General features: G+C 39.9%; 1 protein-coding gene across 1 annotated transcript in view; it reads right to left on the bottom strand.

Moving 5' to 3' along the window:
* Nucleotides 1–27,725, bottom strand: part of fer1l4 (fer-1 like family member 4) — a 97,939-nt gene that overhangs the window by 8,018 nt on the left and 62,196 nt on the right. The window contains exons 31-45 of the mRNA XM_036983157.2: nucleotides 22,863–22,972; nucleotides 18,190–18,309; nucleotides 17,804–17,843; nucleotides 16,597–16,691; nucleotides 16,251–16,382; nucleotides 15,940–16,056; nucleotides 15,599–15,726; nucleotides 15,101–15,271; nucleotides 14,809–14,963; nucleotides 13,979–14,160; nucleotides 10,436–10,521; nucleotides 10,222–10,320; nucleotides 9,709–9,950; nucleotides 3,129–3,424; nucleotides 2,110–2,210 (exon numbers count right to left, since the gene is read on the bottom strand). Coding sequence (XP_036839052.2) covers nucleotides 2,110–2,210; nucleotides 3,129–3,424; nucleotides 9,709–9,950; nucleotides 10,222–10,320; nucleotides 10,436–10,521; nucleotides 13,979–14,160; nucleotides 14,809–14,963; nucleotides 15,101–15,271; nucleotides 15,599–15,726; nucleotides 15,940–16,056; nucleotides 16,251–16,382; nucleotides 16,597–16,691; nucleotides 17,804–17,843; nucleotides 18,190–18,309; nucleotides 22,863–22,972 — 2,074 coding nt within the window. The remainder of the gene's footprint in view (nucleotides 1–2,109; nucleotides 2,211–3,128; nucleotides 3,425–9,708; nucleotides 9,951–10,221; nucleotides 10,321–10,435; nucleotides 10,522–13,978; nucleotides 14,161–14,808; nucleotides 14,964–15,100; nucleotides 15,272–15,598; nucleotides 15,727–15,939; nucleotides 16,057–16,250; nucleotides 16,383–16,596; nucleotides 16,692–17,803; nucleotides 17,844–18,189; nucleotides 18,310–22,862; nucleotides 22,973–27,725) is intronic.

Below are 27,725 nucleotides of genomic sequence, written 5' to 3'. Positions count from 1 at the left end.
GCTGGGCTGGGTACTGCGCGCAACGAGCACGTTCATACTCATCACAATAGGCAATAAACCTATGCAGAATATATGCCCGCAGTTTAGTACACAATAAGTAAATAATTATTGCAATATTGTGGCGAAGATGGTAGCATGTTCATTCCGAAATAGCCCAAAATGCTTAATTGAATTAAATGTATTTTAATCAGGACAGTCAAAGGGATGTTGGAAATTAGAAAACAGTTAATATGAATAAATGAAACAGCACTGGAAAATGACATGTAATGTCGCCAGTGCACTTTGAAGAAGAAACAATGTAGCCTAACAAAATTTCTCGCAATAGGGGGGGTGGGAGGTGGTACATTACAGCACAGTAGAGTACAGTAAAGAAAAGTAGTGTATAGTTCAGTATGGTAAATAAAAGTAGAGTATAGTTCAGTACGGTACAGTCCTGTAGAGTGGAGTTCAGTATAGTACACAGTGGATCACACTAGAGTTTAGTACACTATAATGTACTGTACTGAACTATACTGTACTGACCTCTACTGTACTGAACAATACTGTACTTTACTGTTCTATGCTGTACTATTCTGTGCTGTATGTTGATGTCAAAACTTGTGAAACATGGACATCTATGATTGGTTCAGGTTTGGTTCGGTCTGTACCAACCAAATTTGGTCTTGTTTGGTGGCGGAGCTCATTAAAATAAACCATTTTGTAGAATAATACCCAAATATGCAAGGAGGATATTGCAGATTTCTGCCTTGGTGTACCCATTTATGACATTCCTATCCATAATTATGGATTACAGATCAGGGACCCATGATGAAATTCCGTTAATGCAATTCGGTTACCCGGGTGTAAAAATTACATTACCATGGAATTGCACGGTGGCCATACAATCATGCCAAGCATAGGGTTGTCTTGGAATATGGAAATGGGAAAATAACAGACCCGTGAAAAAACATTGAAATAGCACTACAATACCCTGATGAAATATGCTATATTTCATTTGACTTTCTAGAACTGTGACCACAAACAAATCTGCATCAAATTGAGATCCGAAAACAATGCAGACACAATGCGGCCAGAGTGCACGCATTTTAATACCAGGAGTAAGAGGCCGGTGTTCGGAATGTCATCCTATCACACCTGTTAGGATAGGGATAATACAAGGTGTAAATGCTTGTTTCCAGGTAGCTTGGGTCCTGGATGCTGATTGAATGAAACAGCATTCCAGCCATGTGTACATCAGAGAATGTACCATGGGTATTACGCAAAACTACTTGTTTACAGTTATATTTAGGTTGGTAACCAGTTTATAATAGCAAAAAGGCACTTCAGGGGTTTGTGGTATATGACCAATATACCATGTCTAAGGACTGTTCTTACACACAACGCTACACGGACTCAGCCCTTAGCCGTGGTATATTGGCCATATATCGCAAACCCCCGAGGAGCCTTATTGCTATTTTAAACTGGTTACCAACATAATTAGAGCAGTAAAACTAAATGTTTTGACATACCACGGCTTTAAGCCAATCAGCATTCATGGCTCGAATGACCCGGTTTATAATGGCCGCTTTGTGTCGTTCCTAAGAACAGCCCTTAGCCGTGGTATATTGGCAATATACCACACCTCCTCAGGCCTTATTTCTTAAATATACCACACCCCCTTGCACGTTATTGCTATAAACTGGGTGTTTCGAGCCCTGAATGCTGACTGACATGGTATATCAGACCATATACCACGTATATGACAAAACATATTTTTACTGCTCTAATTAAGTTGGTAACTAGTTTATAATAGCAATAAGGCACCTCTGGGGTTTTGTGGTATTTGGCCAATATACCACGGCTAAGGGCTGCCTTAGCCGTCGTTCCTAAGAACACGTTGTGCCTAAGAACAGCCGTGGTATATTGGCCATATACCACAGCCCCATATACCACAGCCCCTCAGGCCTTATTACTTAAATACACTACATCCCCTCTGGCTTTATTGCTTAAAGGTCTGCCCACGCACTCAGCACTCACACATTCTAAAAAAGGAAAGCATTTAATTTTTTATGACCATGAGAACTTCTTGCACAATTATTTTGATTGAATAACATAATTTTAGTCACTTACTCTGGTTTATCAAGTGGCTCAGGTTCCTTGCGGGCTTTTCCCACAGGAGTCAGCTCTGCCTCCTCGAGTGTCACCAACTGGAACTCTGCCTCCACTTTTCCCTAAACAAAAAATAAAATACAAAGAGTTATCAAATAGGGCCCTGTGTCTTGCACAATCATGTGACATGCCTGGATTTAAAGCTTTTTCCACTTTTCATTTTATGTCTGATGGTCCAGCACCATCCTCAGACAATTGGTTTCATTTTTTTGTGTAGTTCAAACTTTTGGATAAGGCTTAAAATACAGGATACAATCTTACTATGTCAGATGATTGTGCAAAACACAGGGCCCTAATCACAACACGCATACAGAAAGATTATATTTAAGTCCTACACTTATCACTACCACCAATTCGAGACTAAACCATACCCTCACTCTAATCTGATTCCACTATAGTCATTGGAGGCTCAAGGTGCTGGAAGTCATTAACATTCAGCTATTTGATTTGGAATTTTCGGACCATTTCAAGTATAAAAATATATTTATTTTTAATTTGGCCTTTACTACACTGAACAAAAATATAAATGCAATATGGAAAGTGTTGGTCCCATGTTTCATGAGCTGAAATAAAAGATCCCAGAAATGTTCCATACACACAAAAAACTTCTCTTAACTTTTGTGCACAAATTTGTTTACATCCCTATTAGTGAGCATTTCTCCTTTGCCAAGATAGTCATGCTGAATAAACTGATGGATTTTGATGTGGATTTTTAAAATGATGTTTCTTAGAATGACGCACGGGTGTCGATAGACTCTTAAGGATAACTGCCATGCACTTTAAAAGTGTCTGGAAAGTTCAACAATGGCACAATTAAGTGGACGACAATTAAGAGGAAGGTAATGTATAAAATACCAAACTTGCATGGAGTTTGGGCTAACTAGGATCTTCCCCATAATCTCAGTTATTAATGTGTGACCCACACCAGGATTTAATCCTGCCCAACCCTCCAGGTCAATTATAATCTCATAATGCATTACCATGAGGAGATAAGTGCTCCCACTGCTGTCTACAAACTGAAGGTCCTCCGGCTTCATGTTTCTGTGCTTGCTATTTTTCTTTTTCTTCTTGTTCTTCTTTGCCTCTTCAGCCTCCTTCTCCTCCCTCTCAATGTCCTCCTGACTCTTGAGCTTGATGAGGGGCCACCATCCTTTCATCCTTTTGTTAAGGAAGATAGAGAAGCGGGGACTGGCCTTGTCCTCTGCCATCTTTATGCTGCACTGCCCTGAGGTCTTGGCTGCCCGCACCATGTCGTTCAGACGCAGTTCAATGGAGCCTGGGAGAGAGGTGACAGAGAGGCCAGAGCAACCTTTAGCAGCTGAAGAGTATCAAGCTAAGCAATAGTTTTCCTGCCATTTTAATATCTACACACCCCAAAAGGAGTCGACATCACAGCAATAACGTCCGGCTGTAACGCAGCCTGGGATCGAACCTGTGTCTCTAGTGACACCTTAAGCATGCCTTAGACCATTGCGCCACTCGGGATGGCCCAGAGGTCATGTTTTTAACAATGGTTTGTTTGTGTGTAAGCCTAACGAAGCCAACAAGTCGAGGAGTGAAGTCGGGGGAGGTGCATTTGCGACAGCCATTAGTCGGACACTGTAGTGGTTTTCCAACAGCAAGGCTCAGTTCAATATGGCAGTTTCAACATATCTGCTATTGTTTATAAAAGCGTATCTGTATAAATGTTGAAATAAACTTTTCTATAGCCCCATATCACAAACTGAAAACATAACATGTCTACAATGAATTGGTTAGAGAGAGGTCTGAAATATCACTTTCATTTGGATCTGCTGTAGCTTTAGAACAGCTGCAAAGTTGGTTCCTGTTTCAGTCACCTTTTTGGCCACGTTCGAATGGGTCAAACAAAACACACTAATGATTTGGTTGACAAATACTGCCTCCCACAATATAGGTGATGGGTGCAGTTGGTGAGAAGCACCTTGGCTTAATCGAAAACTGCATGACCTTTGATCACATGACTTTTGTAAAGGTCATGCTGGACAATTTTTATAACCATAAATAAACCCACTTTGAAAAGGGGTGACCAACGATGGTCACCAACGATGGCCTTTTCAAAATGTGTTGCATTATGGTTATAAAAATTGTCCTACCTTAAAAGACCTTCGCTTCAAAAATTCAAAAAAAGTGCCAATAGTACTGTTTGTCCATTTTGAGACGCCGTAGCCAGTATACACTTCCTCAAAATAGTCAGAATGAATCTAAGATGACTCAAGAACTGTATCATTAATTGCCGTTTTTGCCAAAGAGATCTTAGTCGTGCAACTTTATATCTAACTAAGATGTTTGGTGCAGTATTTCTCAATGAAAAAAAGTTGCTTGAAAACTAGTCATCTCTCGTTGAATGACAACAGAAGAATCCCTACTGTTGACCAATCACTGACAAAGGGGTGTTACCTCCAAAAATTATGTTGTGTGCCTGAACAGCCAAAAAGGAAACTTCACAAAATGTAGTCATAATATATACACGAACACAGAGAGCCTGTTCTAACGGAAAAAGAGATATAGAAAGCCTTTATTACAGCAGACTGAAAATAGTTGCATGCATTCGTGAATTGCGGTTTATTTATTGTGTAGGCTAATTATTCAAAGCTCCCTTTATTATTTCATTTTAAAACTAAAATGCTTGATTGCATTTCAAAGCATGAATGTCTCGTATGCTGTGTGATGGAATTATTGATTGATACAGTAGCCTATATATTGAAATATATGCCTAAGTAAGTTACAGTGTTACAACTAAACAGGACACGCTCTTTGGCCTACAGCTCGATGGTGGTTATACAAGGCTACTATACAAAGCCTACTAATGATAACGACATGGCCTATTATGATTATCATTATAATAATAATAAGTCATCTTAAGAATAAGATGGAGATCAAGGAAAAGGAGGGGTTAGGAGCGAGAGCTGCATGTATATTGTGTGCGACAAATAGGTGCTGTTCGATTACAATATAATTTTTCTGATTGTTTGGAACAGTGTAAACAACACTAAATAAATTATAAGTAATACCAGTCTGTTGAAAAGGAAAACATTTGTAAAGCCTTTATTGCAGCTAGGCAAAGGTTGATTTTTTGTACACGTTTTGTTTTAGTAGTGACGTGAATGAATGGAAACCAATAGGATGCTAACATTCAATGTGTAACAGGGTACAGTAAAAGCAGCCTTGTGCCTTCGTCAGTGCCAGGTGTGTGAGATTGCAATTAATAAGAGTGTGGCCTTCATTATAAAAATTGCTGTTTGTTCAGCAGATCCCATTGCTGTGAGAAGGTTGGCGTGCACAGGGGAAACAAGAGAGGTGGTCGATTGAGTATGTTACCATGCACACTAGTAATTTGATATTAAACTGATAATGGCAATAGGCCGAGTATGGCATTAGTCATGTAAACCCCTTACTTTGCTTATCTTAAATCGGCATAATGTCATAATTGAATTAAGCATACACTGATAAAACCTGTTTTTCTGAGCATTCTTTCTTTTTATTAGGTCATGTAAACACCTTACTTTGCTTATCTTAAATCGGCGTAATGTCATAATTGAAGTAAGCATACACTGATTAAAACACCTGTTTTTCTGAGCAATCTTTCTTTTTATTTGGTCATGTAAACAGCTTAATCGGAGTTCAAGCGATGTCTTTGATCTGCGCATGTGCCAGCACCAGCAGCGCAAGCCTCCGTCTTATGCATGATTGAAGTGAGTTCGGGAAAAGTATGCATTTTAGAATATACAAAATGTATATTTACAGTACCAGTCAAGACTTTGGACACACCGAATCATTCAAGGGGTTTTCTTTATTTTTACTATTTTCCACATTGTAGAATAATAATGAATACATAAAAACTATGTCATCAAGGCAAAGGTTGGCTACTTTGAAGAATCTCAAATATAAAATATATTTTGATTTGTTTAACACTTTTTTTGGTGACTACATGATTCCATGTGTGTTATTTCATAGTTTTGATGTCTTCATTATTATTCTACAATGTAGAAAATAGTACAAATTAAAATAAAAACCTCAACTAAATATTGAAATGAATAATGTGGAAATTGGTGACTAAACTGCCTCAAGTAACTCTGGATCAGTGGTAGAAAAAGTATCCAATTGTGATACTTAAGTAAAAGTATAGATACCTTAATAGAAAGTTAGTCAAGTAAAAGTTAAATTCACCCAGTAAAATACTAACAGAGTCAAATGGAAATGGAAAATGTATGGAGTAAAAAATACATTATTTTGTTTAGGAATGTAGTGAAGTAAAAGTTAAGTACAGATACCCACTACTTAAGTTGTACTTTAAATTATTTGTCATGGTCAAAACATGTTGACGCAATAGTAACTAAGATGGGGAGAAGTCTGTCCATAATAAAGAGCTGCTCTGCCTTCTTAACAACACTATCAATAAGTTAGGTCTTACAGGCCATAGTTTTGTCGCACCTGAACTACTGTCCAGTCGTGTGGTCAGGTGCCACAAAGAGGGAAAATTACAATTGGCACAGAACAGGGCAGCACGGCATTAGTAAACATTACAAGTAACATTAGTAAAACGCATGTCAATCTCTCATGGCTGAAAGTGGAGGAGAGATTGACTTCATTACTACTTATTTTTAAAGAAGTATTGACATGCTGAATGCACCAAGCTGTCTGCATAAACTGTATAAACTACTGTCACACAGCTCGGACACAAATAGGTGCATACCCCACAAGACATACCACCAGGGGTCTCTTCACAATCCCCAAGTCCAGAACAGACTATGGGTGGCGCACAGTGCCCAGACTATGGGTGGCGCACAGTGCCCATGGATTTTGTATTGTAGATATGTGGTAGTAGAGCAGTGCCTGACTGCAGAGACTTAATGTGTTGTGAAAAGTGTTATGAAATGTAATATTTGTAATTGTATATAACTGCCTTAATGTTGCGGGACCCCAGGAAGAGCATACTAAATAAATACAAATGTCCAAACTCAGAATCAACTAGGCTTTCCAGCTTGGTAGAACGGTTTTTTTTTGACTGGCGATTTTCTGCATTTATCAAAGTCCCATCAGGTAGCCTGATTTCAGATGTGTCCATGTAAACAGGATTATTAGAAAATGTGTTATTCTTGCAAAGCTTATAAACCTTTAAATATAACTATTATATTAATCTGACTATTCACACTAATCTTAATATTGTGTGTATGTGAACGTACTCAATGTTGCATAGTCCAAACAGAGAACTAGCCTAACAGCTGTAAGTATGTCTGTATATGGTGTAAGTGCCCATATGCCATTGACCTTCCCACCTTCTCACTGGGCACACCCTCCTGTGAATGTGAGTGCTGCACAACATATTGATCTGAGTTACATATACTGACCGGTGATTTAATTGTTGATCTATATGCTATGTTTTAATATTTGTCCTGGTTATAGGCATATGTACCTGGAGCTGAAGATGAAAATATTGTTCTGTGTTGTGTTACTCAGCAGGAAAAAAAATACTGTTGTTGATCGCTATTCCCATGTGCCACCTCCAATTAAAAGAACCTGTGTGTGTTAGTTTAATCCTGAGGTCACCTCATGAATAGAAAAAAGTGGCGTAGTATCGGCAACATGTTACATTTGGCGTAGTCGGCAGGTTGAGCTGACTGTCCCGGGGTAACCCTGACTGGCTTGGCTGTGCAAACCCTGGATCTTGTGGAGTGCTTTTCCTATATGCTGCCAAGGCAGCAGCTACTCTTCCAGGGGTCTAGCAAAATTAAGACAGTTATACCATTTTAAAAGCATTACAATACATTCATGACAGATTTCGCAACACACTATTGTGTCACACATTTAACATTTCCTAATGGTATTGAAGATTTGATTTCTTAATATTTTGCATGCATATTTTATTATTGTCCAAAATGTGAGGACACATTTTGAAATTGCAGGGGGAATGTGTGACAGGCGTCACATCTAGACTGATTGCGCTCATTTGCATCTTATTATTGAGTAGTGGGGTTTGCCTTAGAAATGCCAGTGTTTCCATGTGCTCAGCAGTTTCACTTTACCTGTGAAGGTTGACGTGCCTCGGGAGGACAAGAGCGGTGACTGTGCCTTTAGTCCAAATTCCAGTGTGGCAGCTTGGTAGCCTAATTGTATGTCGAGTATGTGGTTGGCAAGATTGTGCCCTTCAGCCAGGATCCGCTCACCTTCTCCTTGGGCACTTCCTCATCTACTTACTATGTATAAAGTTAACTATGGCGATAGAATAATTGTGCGCATGACAACACTGAAGATGTGGTTATTTATGCTTATATGCTGAGCACTCCGATGTTGATTATTGATGTGGGAAACTATGAATCTATTGAATACAAAGCTGATGCTAAAACTATTAATTGCTGCTGCTGAAAATAAAATGACTTCTATTGCAATCTCGTTGTGTGCTTGTTATTCCCACGTTCCACCCCTGTTGATAAAGAACCTGTGTGCTTTATAGTGTTTTAGATCTTTATGCAATTATCAGAGGACCGATCACCTCTCCAAAAAGGTGATGTAGCGGCTACAACCTTCAACGGGTCACATTATGCTAACGTGACAAACTATTGTAATTAAATACATTAGTTGATTGCTGAGATAAATCGTTCTTGGTCTCCTTCTGAGGTAAGAAGATGGTTAAGATGTCAGGAAGCTGTCACTTTAAGGACATTTTTTTGTATAACTATTTATGAATTTCTGCTTGGACAGTATGAAAGAAGACCAATGTTTGTCATGCCAACACTCACGACTGAGATCAAAACCTTAGCAGCCTTTGCCTTAATTTCTCTATTAGTATATGTTTACTTGTAGGGATATTCTGTGTTGAATTCTACTAAACAATCTAGAAACAAACCATTATGTATTATGAAAAACATACCCTAGTTAAAGGATTGTGTGTGATTGTTTTTGTCATCAGCACCATTAACTCTTCATATTTGCTTTTGTTCTTCTTCATTACAAGCAGATAATACTTGATTAAGTCATCATTAAAAGACCTGGGCCAGTGAATCATTTAAACTGGATACGTTAGTGCCTGGGCCAGTGAATAACTTAAACTGGATACGTTGGTGCCTCTCGGGCAAATAAAAATGTAGAGGACCTCTGTATTGAGAAATGTGATTGTTTTTCTTGAATCCATCTATACTTTTGTATTTTCCTGTATTTTGTAAAAGGTGTAACATTGTAAAATGCAGGGATCCCTTGTGAAAAAGACCTTGGTCTCAACTCCCTGTTGAAATAAAGGTTAAAAATAAATATATACAAAAGTGAAGTGCTAATTTATAGTTCATGTTTACTAGCAATTGGTACGTTCATCAGTCGTTCTGGTATTGTTTTCGTAGCCAATATGAACTGAGAAGAGGAAAACTAAAAATCTAAATAATTGAATACTTATGCCATTTAACAGGCACTTTTACCCAAAGCGACTTACAGTCATGTCTGCATAAATTATACGTATGGGTGGCTCCAGCGTAATCGAACCCACGACAAGCTCCATGCTCACACAGTACAACAGAACCACAAAGATACAAACTCATCATGACCTCTCACCCAGGAAGTCGTTTGCGGCGATGAGGTCATAGTCCCAGACCTGAAGCACAAGAACGGCAGGCTGGCGGAACTCAGATTCCTCCAGAGAGAAGATAGACTCCTTTTTTGTATAGGTGATCTCTTTCTCTGTGGGGAGGTAGTCAAACCGGAAGACAAAACGCCAGTTGAAGTTCCCCTCCCCAGTCAAGGAGTTGAAGTGGACATCAGTCTCCTGTTTGTTCCCATCTAAGCCTTTAATCCAGCTGTATTCAGAGTGACAAACAATTCAACGTCAATTCACACAACATCTTTCTACAAATAATCTTTATATATTATCCATAAAATCCGAATCCAGTTACTGTACATCTTGAGAGGCACATCTGGTAAGAACAACTCAAATGTCCCCATTGTTACATCTGGCATTTCATCACCAAAATGATTTACAAAATAATTAATCAATTTGGTTTTCTAGGTTGTGTGTGTGTGTGTGTGTGTGTGTGTGTGTGTGTGTGTGTGTGTGTGGTTTTTACCAACCCTTTCATGTATATATCACTGGATTTATTTCCAGTGAAGGGGTTGACATCATCCAGGACGACGTCATCAGTATTCCATATGATCACGCGCAACTCATAGCTTTAGTGAGAGAAAAGTGGGTGTTGCTGAGTTATCTTTAGGTTGTGGATCCTAGTATGTAGTAGTATGACATGGTGTCTCACAGACACTAACTTTGAACACTAGTCTGGATTACCTTACAGGCAGCCGTGGTTTGATATCGATAGGTGGAGGTGCTGGTACGTCCATTGGAAACATATCGATCCACATGTGAGCGTAGCCCTGAAAGCACCGGGCACAGAGCAGTCAAGACAAGGACTCGTGAAAGAAACCTGAACCAGTGTTCAGGGGTAATCACTGGAACACCAATATTGCCATGTCTAAAACTTGTGGTTACATTAAACACAAATCAGGACATCCACTACCTCTGGTCCAGGCTGTCATGTGCAGCTTTGTAGCCGTTTCCTGCAGCCAACTGGCCCTTGGCCTCATGGGTGTAATTGTATTCATCCTTTCATATTTAATAAACATATAAAAAATGTAAAACGCCAAAAATCTAGTGTTTCTATGTCAAATGGTTTTGTTATATTTCAGTCTTCTGTGATGTATATAAAGTGTAATATTGGGATGCAAACTAAAAATTCAATATATTTCAACTCTATATCTGACATGGTGCAGTTGTCTTCTATTTTTATCCCATAACCATGTGTGTGAGGTGTATACTTTTGTTTCAAAATATACATGTTTAAGACTACCAAGAAACACTGTGACCCTGATTTAGCCCACTGCAGTAAAAGGTTAGTCTCCCAGGCAACATGAAGCACCGAGTGTGATGCCCCATAGAGGAATTTTGTTTTGGGACTGAATTCACTCATAAGATACTGGACACTGTGTATCACGGGACGCTTAGATTTCTAACAAATGCAAGACCACACACCCATCACTGTGATCTATCCGACATGGTGAAGTGGCCCTCCCTTCCCACAAGAAGGACTACTGCAAGAAGGACTCTTTCACTGTTCCTAAGGCCAGGACTAAATATGGGACAAATAAAATGTTCCTTGCTGAGTTTAAAGCTCTGATTGAAGAAAAAGTTGTTGACAATTAAGACCATGTATTGTATTGTGTTCTTGTGTTAAGTACACCCTCAAGGGTTTTTTCTGGTTAAATAAATAAAACGTTGCTAGAGTGCTGACAAACTTTTCTATCCAAGCGCTGGGGTGTCATTTCTCAAAAATACAAAATAAACAACTTTTGAGCACTTTGTATACCGCCTCCTGGATCTGTTCATGTGACCAAGCAAGGCAGCCATATGCAAAGTTCTTAAAAATAGTTTATTTCTGTCACAAAATTCCCAGAGAAGGCTTATTTGCATTGCAATTTTCACTTTGTTTTCGTGGGAAGAAAGCACACCAGCACTTTGTTTCAAGATGATGTATTTGAATACATGTCTGATATGCTTTAGTTACATGTGACCAAATTGGATTTGTGTGTGTTCAGACTGTAGTAATTTGCTGACATGGCTACCCTACATGTCATGGTACCTGGTGGTGTGTGCAGTGGTGTAGGCTGATTGATGGTGGTGCTCTCACTCAGAATTTGTTGTGTAGCAAGCTAAGGTGACAACAATGCCTGCCATGGAAGTTTCCCAGTTGCGTTGCATGTTCGAAAACATAGTGTAAAGGCCTTTGCAGACTGTATGATTTTTAGCCGTCTTATGCAACATTTTGCTGTCCCAGCCAAGATGTCTCTGTCGTAGGCAAATCTTGGCTGGTCAGTGTAGGTCTGCCGACGAAGTACCGACACGTGCAGTCGTAGGCACCGACAAAGTTATAGCAGTGTCAGAATTTTTTTGCATTTTATCGTGTAGTGTGGCTGGTGTTGAGATCCGATTCCAGTGACTGACCAATAGGAACACGGTCGGCACTGAGTATGCGCACAATAATACGATTAAAATGAATAGTCAGATTAATATAATAGTTTGATTTAAACGTTTAGCCTACATGCTGTGCCCGAATAACCATTTCCCTAATAATCTTGTTTACATGACCCATCTGAAATCAGGCTACCTGATGGGATTTTGATAATGTACAAAATCAGCAATGAAAATAAACATTCTACCACATGTTATTTTGGAAAAGCCTATTTGATTCTGAGTTCGAACATATAAGATGCATACTTTCAGTTTTTCCAAACTCATTTCACTCACCCGTAAGAATAGAGTGAGGCTTGCACTTCTGGCACATGTGCAGATCAAATACATCGGCTGACGTAGCCTTGCAAGCCAATCGCCGACAGAACTGACCAGGTTGATAGCAAGATTTTAATTTGGTAGCATTGCAGAGTGTGATGTGACAATAGTAAAAGATTGAATCCGACATACAGTCTGCAAAGGTCTTAAGATCACTTTTAAAGCTAGCTATTTAGCTTGCTAGAACATTCACAAATAGTTAGCTACCACATGTTCTTGTCAAACTGTCGACAGAGTAGCTAGCAAGATATGCCAAATAACAGTAAAAAAATTTAAAAAAAAACACAAATCAGATTTGACAGTTCAGACAAATCGTATTGACAGGAATCAGACTTGTATTTGATTTCAAACCACCTATGAAGGTAGTTTAAAATGTGGCTTGAAATATCTGATTACATGTGCGTTTTGGCTGTTCATACTGCAGGAAAAAGTTCAGATTCGAATCAGATATGCAAAAAAGATAGGATTTGAGTTACTTCAAACTGCCAGTGTGAACAAGGATTAACAGTGAGCTCCAAAAGTATTGGGACAGTGACAGATTTTTTTGTTTGTTTTGGCTCTGTACTCCAGCACTTTAGATTTGAAATGATACAAAGACTATGATGTTAAAGTGCATACTGTCAGCTGAGAAAGTTAGACACACAAATATCATACCCCCAAGACATGTTAACCTCTCACCATTACAATAACAGGGGAGGTTAGCATTTTGGGGGGGGTGTGATATTTGAGCATCTGTAACTTTCTCACTCATCATTATTCATGATTCATTCAGGATTATCCGTAATCATGGTAGCATCCACATAATTGTATAAGTGTTTAGAAACATATTCCTATTTTGAATAAAAGTGACTCCAAAATAATTTACCATTCCTTTCTATTGGGCACAAAATAATCTGAAACAAAACCAAAACAAACAGCAAATACTTTTGTAGCTCACTGTACGTGCCTAGTCGGTCCCTCAGATCCCCTGACACTGAATTTTGTTTTTGTTCCAAAGCCAGAACAAAAACTTTTGGTGAGGCTGCCTTTAGTCACTATGGTCCTAGCCTTTGGAACAGCCTGCCAGATAGTCCATGGGCCAGCCGGCCAAATTTCACATATTGGTTATCCCCCAAAGTGGACACATTTTTCCACTGGCCCCTGGACTAATGAGGATTTTGATGGCTTCAGAAACAATAAAAAATAAAAAAATAAGAACAAATAAAAGCTTCTCTTTAGCTGTGCTTTTACCAAGGGTGTTCTTAGTTGTCTTAGCCATATTATTTACTTTATTGATTTTATCCCATACTGTATATCTTATTTATTTTATCCCCTTTCATTTACTGCTGCATTAGTCTCTCATATTCACTGTTATTTTACTATTGTTATACTATTGTAATCTTGCCTATCTTAATTTTATATTTGTCTAGAAACGTAAAGCTTTTGTTATATTTCTCACCTTTTATTTTATTTGTTGAACTGCATTTGTTGTAAGAAATGTGCCCTCACCTGAGGCAGTCCTGGTTTCTCAGGGTTGAGGAGGGAGCGTACCTCCACGTGCTCTGGTACAAGGGGACAGGCTCCCTCACAAAACTCTCTCATCTCCCCCCACCGGTGCAATACACTCAGGGCCTTGTGCTCATCCAGCTCATGCAGATCCTCTTCTGTCTTCTTGTTCTTCTTCAGCAACTCTGAGGACACAAAGGAAACATGATTGTGATAGTGCCACTTGTTTATGTTATGGATTAGTCATTAACATGCTTATAATGCAGCTGCAAATATTGTCAATTGGCACATGATTGCTATCTGTGTAAATCAGTTATGGGTTTTTCCACACGAAAAAAAAAAAAAAAAAAGCAAATTACTTTTTGGATCAATCTGAAATGTAATACATGAAAATGTCCTCTGGAGCAAGGATATTTGGTATATGCTGTATATTTGATGTTTGGATCTAGACTCTACAACATTTAATTTCCTTACAAGTTTGAAAACTGGAATGTGTGATGTAATCCTTATTATAAATCCTTATTAGTTTGTCTAATGATTTTCAATATGAGAATCATTGTCTCTATATAGCCTACACTTTCTCGTTCTAAACTTCTAACACTGGTGGAATATAAGGACGACTGTGGTTTCGTGACAACGACCACAAGAGCAACTGCTCACCGATTTGACAGTTCCAACGCAATTACACTTCCGACACTGCCTAAACAAAAGCAATGAAAAGCCATGCGTTTGTCGGCTAACCCGGGTTACCGCTGATCTGATTGAATCCTGGACACGGTCTTTTCTTTTCTTCAGTTTCGTACAGAACGACCCACATGATAAAGGAAACATACCTTCAGGAAACGCTTCATCAGGCACTTTGAAGATCTTGTTTAGAACTTTGATTTCCAATTCACGGTATTCCGGAGAGGGAATCGCATTATTCCTGCAGAGCTCTGCCAGAATGGCAGATGGTTTCTTGGCATCTCTCCACTTATTGTATCCGTCTCTGCAATCACAGAAAACAGCTGCCTTAAATTATGCTGCAAAGACCAGTGATGAGGTTATGCCAATCTGATGCACCTTAATATCTTGTGCACATTATTGAGATGTAAGGTCCTGTATGGACAGGAATATCAGACACACTTGTCATAGTAGAGGGCGATGCCACAGCCTGCGTGGTGGTGGCTGTAGAAACGGTTCTCCAGGTCGATTCGCGTCTCTCCGATGAGGTCATCAGAGCCCACCAAGTTGTGGTCAAACACCATCAGAGTAATTTCCGTCTCCAGTGGGAAGGACACGGTCAGCTCAAACACTCTACAGGAGAAGTGCAACATGTAAAAACTCCATACATGCAGAAACGGTCGTAAAATAACGCTAATCATATTGTCACACCTTCACAGATTTTTCAGCTATTGTACAAAGAGGATATGAATCTGAATTTCACTGCGCTGGGCCTTTAATGTGTTTGTTAAATAGTGATAGTTTCTGCAATACTCCTTGCAAATGGTTCCGCCTTTAAAAAAACACAATGACATCATTCATGTCGGCTGTTCGACATGCAAGAGTTTTTGGTTTAATGTTTAACTCTGCATAATCATATTCGGTAGTTGAATGTTTATAATTCTTCCTGTTGCCACTCACTCGCCAAACACTGGGTTGAGCTGTTTGGGAATATAGCTGTCCTTGTTGTCCATGCTCTGTCCACCAACTTTCACCACCACATAGGGATCTGCCTTCCCATTAGGGTCAGTAGGGGCCAGGTTGGTGGCCTGGAAATTCATGGGGGAGATTGATAACATTGTTCCTTAATTTGCTCTTATGTAGTAAGGTTGCTATTAGAGTAATAACATTGTATTAACATATTAGTAATTTATTAATTACTTTGAAATTGCATAGCAATGGAGTTGTGCTGAGGTTTTTCGAATTCAGTTCACATGTCTTGAAAACATAAGCAACAAAAACATGCTAGCTTATAAGCCTACCTTCACAACATACACCCGCACTAGTACTTTAATGGGTGTATTTTGGGGAATTCCTTTGGTAATCTGGCGCTCTGCATGTTCGTCCTCAGGTGAGATGGGATAAATCAAAAAAGAACCCTGTGGTAACAAAAAACACTTTTTTACTAACACTGTCTCAACCAACCACACAGTATCAGTACTGAAGACTGGTTTGACACAATAGTGTGACTCTCTAAGACACTTATGACAGTAAAAATCGCTCTGATTTTTTTTTTTGAGGGAGACACATTTCTCTTAGATCTAGAGTAACAATGTGTTCTTATCTCGCTCACCTTGTATTTCCCCATGCTTCTCTCCTCTTCATCCTCATCCTCTTCTTCATTGGCTTTGCCTTTGTAGATGGGGAATGTGTGCAGCCAATCCATGAATTCGCTAAACTCATTCTCCAGTTCTGATTTATAGAGCTGAGAAAACACCCAGGTTATTAATGTAGCCTTACTGTATTTTTTGCTCACATTTTCAAGTATATTGGACAGACACAATGAGGAGATAGAAGAAAGTAAGGAGGAGGTATGGTGTGCGAGAAGGCGTGGACCGGATTTGAATCTACACCCCCATCCACACCTGCCACATAGTGCCGTACAGGTTTCATCCAATTCTCACAGAGAAAATTCTCACCTGGAGAGTTGCTATCTTTTTCCGTTTCGGTTTGGGCGGTGGCTCCATCTCCACTATCACAGCATCCTCCTCCTCTGCCTCTAATGTTCCAACATCTGTTGAATAAACATGACCTTTAACTCAGAGATTACAATTGCTCTGTGCATTGAAGCCTTCAATGAGATACAGCGTGTGCAGATTTCCACACTGAGGTGGGGAAAGGATCACTTGGCACACGAGGCTGATGCATCACTGCTGTTGGGTTCTGAGAATATGAAACATACTTATTCATGTCACTGAGGGAGAGAGGGTAATGTATAACGTTTACATTATATCAGCGATCTTATTGAAATATTGAGTGCTTAGGGTTATATATCTTCCTCTGTAGGAGGAACGTACATAGTGTGTGCAATTGAACTTGGAATGTGCTGAGTGCAGGGAAACGATCACGTGGCAGGCATTGATAAGGGCAGAGAGCCATGGATTAGTGATGAAGGGGGTCGAGGTCAGGTCACGTTATTAAGGGAGAAAGAAAAGTTTAGGGCCTATTACTTAGTTTACTGCCTAGCAGTAAATATGTTTGTTCAGAAGGGTAGGAGGAGACTCACCCTAGGAGAAAGGGTTAAATATCAGTGCTTGTATGAACATGTTAGTCTAAAGCAGCTGTTTGATCCTTCTGGAAGAATAAACATGGTTGAGTTTTCATAGTGTCCGTAGAGTTTTTACTCTGAAAACATTGTATTAATGGATGCTGGGAATGTCATTATATTAAACTCTTGTATAAAAGATTAGAATCCCCAAAAATGTATGAAGAGCAGGGCACAAGTAAGAAAGTAAAGTATACATAGAATTATTTAATTTGAAAAGCTCTGGGGTGATTTTACCAAAAGCTTCGTACGTAAAAGGTACTGCTTTTCTTGATGAACCACACCTACATCACTGGTAGAGCAGCAAAGTACTTAAGACTTCATTAAGATTGACAGTCAAATATTGATTTTAAAATGGTTGCATTTTCCATTGTAGCTATGAGGTTTTGGGAAACTCACCCCAGTTGAATTGAACAATTGTAAGGAGGAGTTCACACAATATAGACTTGCAATTCTGAGCATAAGTGGTACGAATAAAATCAAATAGTCTGTGATGATTTTCATTCCCCTATGCATCTAACTAAGACCGGGCCGTAGACATCTGTATTAGACAGACAACAACTCTCAGCTGTGTGGAGTACCTGTTTCCTGTTGTTCATCCATGTCCTCCTCGTTCTCAGTCTGGAAATAATAAAAAATATGTCTCACTATCATCAAAACAGATAAACATTACTGTAGATACACAGATAAACAGTACTGTAGAAAAACCAAATATTGACATTTCCTATGAATGAAAAATGTATTGCAAAACAAATTAAAATAGTGATTTGATTGTAATGCTGATGCTGTATACAGTTGCAACAAACCTGGCCCTCAACAACACATGTTGGTTTGGCCCACCAGAGACTTCCAGAAACAGCTGATGTAATTATGAACCATGTCTTTTTTTTGTTGGATTACATTTCAGCACACCAAGCCCACCCTTGGTATAAAAACATTGCTTAGTTACACTCACTATATACTGTACCTGGTTTCTAAGCTCTTCCAGTGACGCATAGTACTTGGACCACCAATCCAGCTCCTCTTTCTCTGGGGTCTCCTCTTCAAGCTCCTCCACTTTGTTCTTCTTGAGTTTGTTCAGTGGAGACTGAGGATGATAAAGTTGATTTGAAATGGATTTATTCTGTCACAAATCTCATACTGCACTATAAGACCCCATGCCTTTTCAGTAAAATATGTACAGAGGAAATATACAATACTACAATATTGCTGCTTTGTATTATTCAAAACAAGCAATAGTTGGAACATTTAACCTTATCAGTCCCAGGAAATCCCAGTGAAATTAACTTCTTTCATTCATTGCATTGCTTACATTTCACCAATGATGTCAGCAAAAACCTGATAAACAAATATACATTTATAAGAATGCCTTACGTAAATACACTGCTCAAAAAAATAAAGGGAACACTAAAATCACACATCCTAGATCTGAATGAAGGAAATATTATGTTTAAGTACTTTTTCCTTTACATAGTTGAATGTGCTGACAACAAAATCACACAAAAATTATCAATGGAAATCAAATTTATCAACCCATGGAGGTCTGGATTTGGAGTCACACTCAAAATTAAAGTGGAACACCACACTTCAGGCTGATCCAACTTTGATGTAATGTCCTTAAAATAAGTCAAAATGAGGCTCAGTAGTGTGTGTGGCCTCCACGTGCCTGTATGACCTCCCAACAACGCCTGGGCATGCTCCTGATGAGGTGGCGGATGGTTTCCTGAGGGATCTCCTCCCAGACCTGGACTAAAGCATCCGCCAACTCCTGGACAGTCTGTGGTGCAACGTGGCGTTGGTGGATGGAGCGAGACATGATGTCCCAGATGTGCTCAATTGGATTCAGGTCTGGGGAACGGGCGGGCCAGTCCATAGCATCAATGCCTTCCTCTTGCAGGAACTGCTGACACACTCAAGCCACATAAGGTCTAGCATTGTCTTGCATTAGGAGGAACCCAGGGCCAACCGCACCAGCATATGGTCTCACAAGGGGTCTGAGGATCTCATCTCGGTACCTAATGGCAGTCAGGCTACCTCTGGCGAGCACATGGAGGGCTCTGCGGCCCCCCAAAGAAATGCCACCCCACACCATGACTGACCCACCGCCAAACCGGTCATGCTGGAGGATGTTGCAGGCAGCAGAACATTCTCCACGGCGTCTCCAGACTCTGTCACGTCTGTCACGTGCTCAGTGTGAACCCGCTTTCATCTGTGAAGAGCACAGGGCGCCAGTGGCGAATTTGCCAATCTTGGTGTTCTCTGGCAAATGCCAAACGTCCTGCACGGTGTTGGGCTGTAAGCACAACCCCCACCTGTGGACGTCGGGCCCTCATACCACCCTCATGGAGTCTGTTTCTGACCGTTTGAGCAGACACATGCACATTTGTGGCCTGCTGGAGGTCATTTTGCAGGGCTCTGGCAGTGCTCCTCCTTGCACAAAGGCGGAGGTAGCGGTCCTGCTGCTGGGTTGTTTCCCTCCTACGGCCTCCTCCACGTCTCCTGATGTACTGGCCTGACTCCTGGTAGCGCCTCCATGCTCTGGACACTACGCTGACAGACACAGCAAACCTTCTTGCCACAGCTCTCATTGATGTGCCATCCTGGATGAGCTGCACTACCTGAGCCACTTGTGTGGGTTGTAGACTCCGTCTCATGCTACCACTAGAGTGAAAGCACCGCCAGCATTCAAAAGTGACCAAAACATCAGCCAGGAAGCATAGGAACTGAGAAGTGGTCTGTGGTCACCACCTGCAGAACCACTCCTTTATTGGGGGTGTCTTGCTAATTGCCTATAATTTCCACCTGTTGTCTATTCCATTTGCACAACAGCATGTGAAATTTATTGTCAATCAGTGTTGCTTCCTAAGTGGACAGTTTGATTTCACGGAAGTGTGATTGACTTGGAGTTACATTGTGTTGTTTAAGTGTTCCCTTTATTTTTTTGAGCAGTGTATAAATATCCAACTAGTCAAAGACAATGGTGGAGTTTGTGACAGCAACTAGGTGAACTTAAAGACACTCTGTCCTGGGATTTCCTATGATCATCAAAAAAGGTTAAAGGTCAAATAGGGGGTGCTCATATTTTAATTGTGTACTGTCGAAGAACCTCTAACCTAACCTGCTACAGGTGTTAAAGAAACACTTGAAACTAGATCGCCTACATAATGGTCTTGACAAGAAGGGGAAAAAAAACTTTTGTTGGAGGTTCTCTGCTGCACTGATCAGCCAATCCAGTAAATGTGGAAGAGGAGCTAAGATTGAGTGTCGCCTTGTTAATAACAAGCTCTCTTTCCATTTCCCCTGAAAACAGGAACTTCTGGCTGTGGGTACTCGCCTCTGCCGAGTCCCCAACAACCGGCAGTGGTGAAGTACTTAAGTAAAAATACTTTAAAGTACTACTTAAGTAGTTTTTTGTGGTATCTGTACTTTATATTTTTGACAACTTTTACTTTTACTCCACTACATCCCTAAAGAAAAGAATGTAATTTTTACTCCATACGTTTTCCCTGACAGCCAAAAGTACTCATTACATTTTGAATGCTTAGGCGGACAGGAAAGTTGTCCAATTCATGCACTTATTAATTACAAGAACATCCCTGGTCATCCCTACTGCCTCTGATCTGGCAGACTCACTAAATACTAGAAAGTCACCCATTTAAATAAGTGCTTGAAAGTCCCCCAGTAAAATACCATTTGAGTAAATGTCTAGAAGTATTTGGTTTTAAATATACTTCAGTATCAAAAGTAAATGTAATTGCTAAAATGTACTTACGTATCAAAAGTAAAAGTATAAATCATTTCAAATTCCTTATAATAAGCAAAGCAGATGGACACATTTTCTAGTTTTTTATTTATTTACAGATAGCCAAGGGCACGCTCCAACTCAGACATAATTTATAAACAAAGCATGTGTTAGTGAGGCCACCAGATCAGAGGCAGTAGGGATGTCCAGGGATATTCTATTGTAAAGGTTGTGAATTAGACCATTTTCCTGTCCTGCTAAGCATTCAAAATGTAACTAGTACTTTTGGGTGCCATGGAAAATGTATGGAATAAAAAGTACAATGTAGTGAAGTTAAAGTAAAAGTTGTCAAAAATATTAATAGTAAAGTTAAGTACAGACACCCCAAAACAACACTTAAGCAGTACTTGAAAGTATTTTTACTTTAGTAAAACCTAGCAAAAACTTTTTTTTTGTAAATGATGTCTGAGTGCTGGTCTAAGGCACTGCATTGCAGTGCAAGCTGTGCCACTAGAGATCCTGGTTTGAGTCCAGGCTCTGTCACAGCTGGCCGCGACCAGAAGACCCATGGGGCGGTGCACAATTGGCCCAATTGGTCCGGGTTAGGGGAGGGTTTGACCGTTAGGGATGTTATTGTCCCAACTCGCACTAGCGACACTTGTGGTGGGTTAACGGTGTTTCCTTCGACACGTTGGTGCGGCTGCCTTCCGGGTTAAGCGGGCATTGTGTCAAGAAGTGGTGCGGCTTGGCTTGGCTGGGTTGTGTTTCGGAGGACGCATGGCTTTCGACCTTCGCTTTCGACCTTTCAGTCGAAAGTTGAGTTGCAGCGATGGGACAAGACTGTAACAACTACCATGAATACCATGAAATTGGGGAGAAAAAGGGGTAAAAACTAATTATATTTTTTGTATATATATATATATATATATATATATATATATATATATATATAACATTTATAAAGCAAATCGTGCTGTCTTGTTTGCTTAATATAAGGGATGCGAAATGATTTATACTTTTACTTTTGATACTTAAGTATATTTAAAATCAAATACCTTTTGACTTTTACTCAAGTAGTGTTTTACTGGAGGACTTTCACTTAAGTAATTTTCGACTAAGGAATCTATACTTTTACTCAAGTATGACAATTGGGTATTTTTGCCACCACTGAAAACTTTTGAGCGTTCATGAGTCTCAGCTTTTCATAGATGGGTCATGATTGTTTGTAGCTTAAACCGTTACGAATTTACAGATGTTTTTGGGAGAATAATAACTGTTTTTGGGATCCGCCCTTCTCTCAAACACGGCTCTAGCTCAGCCCCTGTTAATCACACATAATGAAATCAGTGGATGAAGAAGTAATAGCTAGTCTGTAGCTCAAACACACAATGTTAAAAAGGGTTAGAATTCCAAAATGTGCCAGCGTCACGGTGGGACTACCAAAGCTCCAGTAAATAAACAAGCATTGACAAAACTGAGCACAGGTACCCAGCCGAGGTGCAGGGCGGGAGAGTGTGAAACAGATTGACTGCTCCTCAGCGGGGAATCAACAGGACACCTGCTGTGAGCATGTTGTGCATTTAATCCAACAGTAATCAGTGGCCTCTGAGACAAACGTCTGGCACTAGTATTACATCAAACCCCATTGCACAACGTTTGCCTGGCTAGCTCAGGCACACGTTTGGGCGCAATCAGAATGTGGACAGGATCAGGACAAAGGATGTATGTTAGCACCAGGCAGAAACGGGGCTTTAGCATAAATGGAAACCTTTGTCTTTTTAGTCTTTATGGAGGAGGGAAAATGCATTTGTAGGTGGGTTGATTGATCAGTAAAGAGAGGAGCTGCAGAAGGCTCAGTTGAGCAGAAAGATGAGATAGGCTAAGGTACAACTACTCACGGTGAAGTTTAGGGGGTTGATGGGAATCTTGGAGGTTTTGATCGGAAGGCCTCTCAGGTCCATTTGCTTCACTGTATTGAGAAGGGATGTCCTCAGGGGGGGGTTATTTTCTGAAGGCAATAAAGAGAGGACATGGGACTGATTATTTTTATTTATTATGGATCCCCATTAGCTGCTGTCAAGGCAGCAACTACTCCTCCTGGAGTCTGGCAAAATTAAGGCAGTTATGCTATTTTAAAAACATTACATTACATTCATTACAGAATTCACAACACATTAATTGTGTGCCCTCAGGCCCATACTTCACTACCACATATCTATAACACAGAATCCATGTGTACTTGTGTGTATAGTAAGTATGTTATCATGTGTGTGTATGCATGAGTCAGTGTCTATGTTTGTGTTGATTCACAGTCCCCCCCTGTTCCATAAGGTCTATTTTTATCTGTTTAAAAAAAATCTGATTCTACTGCTTGCATCAGTTACCTGATGTGGAATAGAGTTCCATGATGCCATGGCTCTATGTAGTATTGTGCTAGTCGTTTTAACAGAGCTCGGTGCTTTCAACATGTCAATAACTCTCACAAATACAAGTAGTGATGAAGTCAATCTTTCCTCTACTTTAAGCCAGGAGAGATTGACATGCATATTATTAATGTTTGCTCTCTGTGTACATCCAAGGACCAGTAGTGCTGCCCTGTTCTGAGCCAATTGCAACGAACACTAGTCCAGATGCGACAAAACTAGAGCCTTGCCTTGTTGATAGTGCTGTTAAGAAGATAGAGTAGCGCTTTATTATGGACAGACATCTCCCCATCTTAGCTAGTCAATATGTTTTGACCATGACAGTTTTCTACACAATGGAATCATGTAGTAACCAAAAAAGTGTTAAACAAATCCCAAAATATTTTAGACTCTTCAAAGTAGTCACCCTTTGCTTTGATGACAGCTTTGCACACGCTTGGCAAGCTTCACCTGGAATGCTTTTCCAACAGTCTTGAAAGAGTTCCCACATATGCTGAGCACTTTTTGGCTGCTTTTCCTTCACTCTGCAGTCCAACTCATCCCAAACCATCACAAATGGGTTTGTGGAGGCCAGGTCATCTGATACAGCACTCCATCACTCTCCTTCTTGGTCAAATAGCCCTTACACAGCCTGGAGGTGTGTGTTGGGTCATTGTCCGGTTGAAAAACAAATGATAGTCCCACTAAGCACAAACCAGGTGGGATGGTTTGCTGGTTAAGTGTGCCTTGAATTCTAAATAAATCACAGACAATGTCACCAGCAAAGCACCCCCACACCATTATACCTCCTCCTCCATGCTTCACAGTGGGAACCACACATGCGAAGATCATCCATTCACGTACTCTGCGTCTTACAAAGACAAGGCAGTTGGAACCAAAAATCTCAAATTTGGACTCATCAGACCAAAGGACCGATTTCCTGGGGTCTAATGTCCATTGCTTGTGTTTCTTGGCCCTAGCAAGCCCTTTCTTCTTATTGGTGTCCTTTAGTAGTGGTTTCATTGCAGCAATTCAACAATGAAGGCCGGATTCATGCAGTCTCCTCTGAACAGCTGAGAGTTGAGATTGAGATGTGAGATTGAGAACAGTTGAGATGTGTCTGTTACTTGAACTCTGTGAACCATTTTAATTGGGCTGCAATTTCTGAGGCTAGTAAAATGAACGTATCCTCTGCAGCAGAGGTAACTCTGGGTCTTCCATTCCTGTGGAGGTCCTCATGAGAGCCAGTTTCATCATAGCGCTTGATAGTTTTTGCGACTGCACTTGAAGAGACTTTCAAAGTTTTTTTCATATTGACTGACCTTCATGTCTTAAAGTAATTATGGACATGTCATTTCTCCTTGCTTATTTGATCTGTTCTTGCCGTAATATGGACTTGGTATTTTACCAAATAGGGCTATCTACTACTGTATACCACCCCAACAATACAACTGATTGGCTCAAACACATTAAGAAGGAAAGAAATTCCACAAATGAACAAGGCACACCTGTCAATTGAATTGCATTCCAGGTGACCACCTCATGAAACTGGTTGAGAGAATGTCAAGAGTGTGCAAAGTTGTCATCAAGGCAAGGGTGGCTACTTTTAAGAATCTCAAATATAAAATATATTTGGATTTGTTTAACACATTTTTGGTTACTACATGATTCCATATGTGTTATTTCATATCTTTGATCTCTTCACTATTATTCTACAATACAGAAAATAAAGGAAACCCCTGGAATAAGTAGGTGTGTCCAAACATTCCATCATTGGTTACTCAGAGTTCCTCATACTGACATTGGCTGCGGCCTCAGGCCCCATTGGTGCCAACCTTGAAAAGTAATTTCAATGTCTCCTCTATTACAAATAGGAATAAACCAAATGGTGCAGTTGCATGCAACCTTATAGCCATACCAACATTATCAATATCAACCATCATTAAGTTGGAGACTCCATGTGACTATAAAAATCGTAAAGAACTTGGGTTGATGCATTTGAACGTTAGGAGCTTACTTCCTAAACTGGATTACATCAAGATCTCGGCTATGCAGACAAATCCGGACATTCTGGTATTGACTGAAACTTGGATATCTGTGGATATACTGGACTCTGATATTAATATTGAGGATATTCGTGCGTTCAGAGCTAACAGGGTAAAATAATTTCTGTCTCTTTACTGAAATCCAAAAAATGATTAGTGGAGCTGACAGCGTTTTAACTACTTTGCAGATATTAAACATAGAGACAATCATAATATCAGTAAAAAAATATCAAAAATATCAAATTCCAAATTTCAAAAGAGGTTTTAAAAATAGGTTGTATCAGACTTAACATTCCATGACATACACTAAGGCATTGTTGGCAGAATAGATGGCTGCTGTTCAATGCATGGTTGATATAATTCACCAATACATATCTTGGAATTCCAAAAATTATTGCTATCAGGTTGCAAATCACAGCTGGCCTGGTACATTGTTTCCTGCCTCCATTCGGGATGCACTGTTTCAGTTTAATTTACTCAATATTTTGGACAAAAACAGACAAATGTGCAGTAAATAAGGCTGAGAATGTCAATACAATCAAACTAGCAAGGGCAATGATCACAAGTCAGTCATAATGTAGCTAATCAGCTAGCGTATCTATTTATGTAGCAAGCTAAAAACACGGAGCCTAACATTAGCTAGCTATCTAGCTGCTAGGAGGATCATGTCATGTCATTGGAGGAGTGGGTGAGTTACTGACTTTTTCCCCTCATTGTTTTTCGGTGGCTATACACAGCTAGAGATGCAGATGTCAATTGGTCAGCTAGCAAGAACTTGAATGACTTATCCAGATAGCATATCTCTTGCATTCACAAATTCACTCTGGCTATCTACTCGGATTTCAGAGCACTCTCGTCTGAGTGTGCCAGAGCCTAGAATCATTTATACATTTACGAACATGCAACATCCACTGAATATGAACGTGTCAGTAAACACAGGCAAAAAAAGTTATGAACGTTCTAGATAACAGTTGGTAGAGCATGCCACTTGCAACACCAGGGTTATGGGTTCAATTCCCATGGGGGACCACAAAAATGTATGCATTTACTACTGTAAGTTGCTCTGGATAAGAGCATCTGCTAAATGACCAATTTTTATATTTTTATTAAATGTAAACAGCCTAGCTAACCAGCTCTGCTAGGGCGAGTAAAATGGCCAGAGTGAGGTGTTCTCTCATTTGTGTCTAGAAGTAACTAGCTGGTCAGTTAGCTTGGTTGGTTAGCTGCTTGGTTGCATGCAAGCTGCAGAAGGACGAGTAGGCTACAATTCCCCATTGTTTATTAGTGCAATTTTTACAGCCAACTAGCTGAAAAAGTTTGAGAGGTTTCATCTAATGTTCCTTCGTTAGTTTTTAGCTCATCTTACTCTGGCTAGCATTAGTTGTTGATCTTGTTGATGTGCATACAGGAAAATACATTTTTATGGTTGTATGGTCAGTAGGACTTTAAAGTTCCCAAATGTAAGAGGACTCCCATGGTATTGTGGCTTTTGGCGAATGCGTTCGAATGATCTAAAGTCACGCAACTGTGTGGCAAATGGCTTGCTTACGAAAAAGCCTACTTTAGTTCTGGTTGGCTATGGTGCACTGGTCTGCGTAGACTCCGGTAATGGATGAGATAGATGTTTTTATTAAGTTTTATTTACTGCAGTGTCTAATAATTGTCCAAAATTCATGGCCGCTTTCCCACTTCATACTGTGATAGAATTTTCACAAATGCCTTACTATACGTATGTAAAACCCCAAATTCTAAGAATTTCTGAAAACGTGAAAATTAACATATATAAGTGCTCGCTTGTCAGAAAATGATCAAAAGTGTCTTGGGGGTGTATATCAACAGATTTTAGGGGTTTTATACTGCAAAAATGCTGTCAGTTCTACTTTAAGGCTGTGTCTGGGGAAAAAAATAACAGTTATAGGGGTCTTACCATCCTCCCTCGGCTAGCCTTTGTCTAGTTCACTAACCTCAGCAAAGTTCACTAACCTCAGTAAAAAAACAAGTGTCCCTTTTCCAGGACCCTGTCTTTCAGAATAATTCGGGGAAAAAAACAGAAAAACTTCACAGATCTTCATTGTAAAGGGTTTAAACACTCTTTCCCATACTTATTCAATGAACCATAAACAATTAATGAACATGCACCTGTGGAAACGGTCGTTAAGACACTAACAGCTTACAGACAGTAGGCAATTAAGATCACAGTAATGAAAACGTAGGACACTAAAGTGGCCAACTGACTCGTAAGAACACCAAAAAAAAGATGCCCACGGTCCCTGCTCATCTGCATGAACATGCCTTAGGCATGCTGCAAGGAGGC

This window comes from Oncorhynchus mykiss, chromosome 7 (assembly GCF_057628025.1).
Source record: "Oncorhynchus mykiss isolate SJ-2025 chromosome 7, ASM5762802v1, whole genome shotgun sequence".
Classification (NCBI taxonomy): domain Eukaryota; kingdom Metazoa; phylum Chordata; class Actinopteri; order Salmoniformes; family Salmonidae; genus Oncorhynchus; species Oncorhynchus mykiss.
This window is presented reverse-complemented; position numbering and strand designations above follow the sequence as displayed.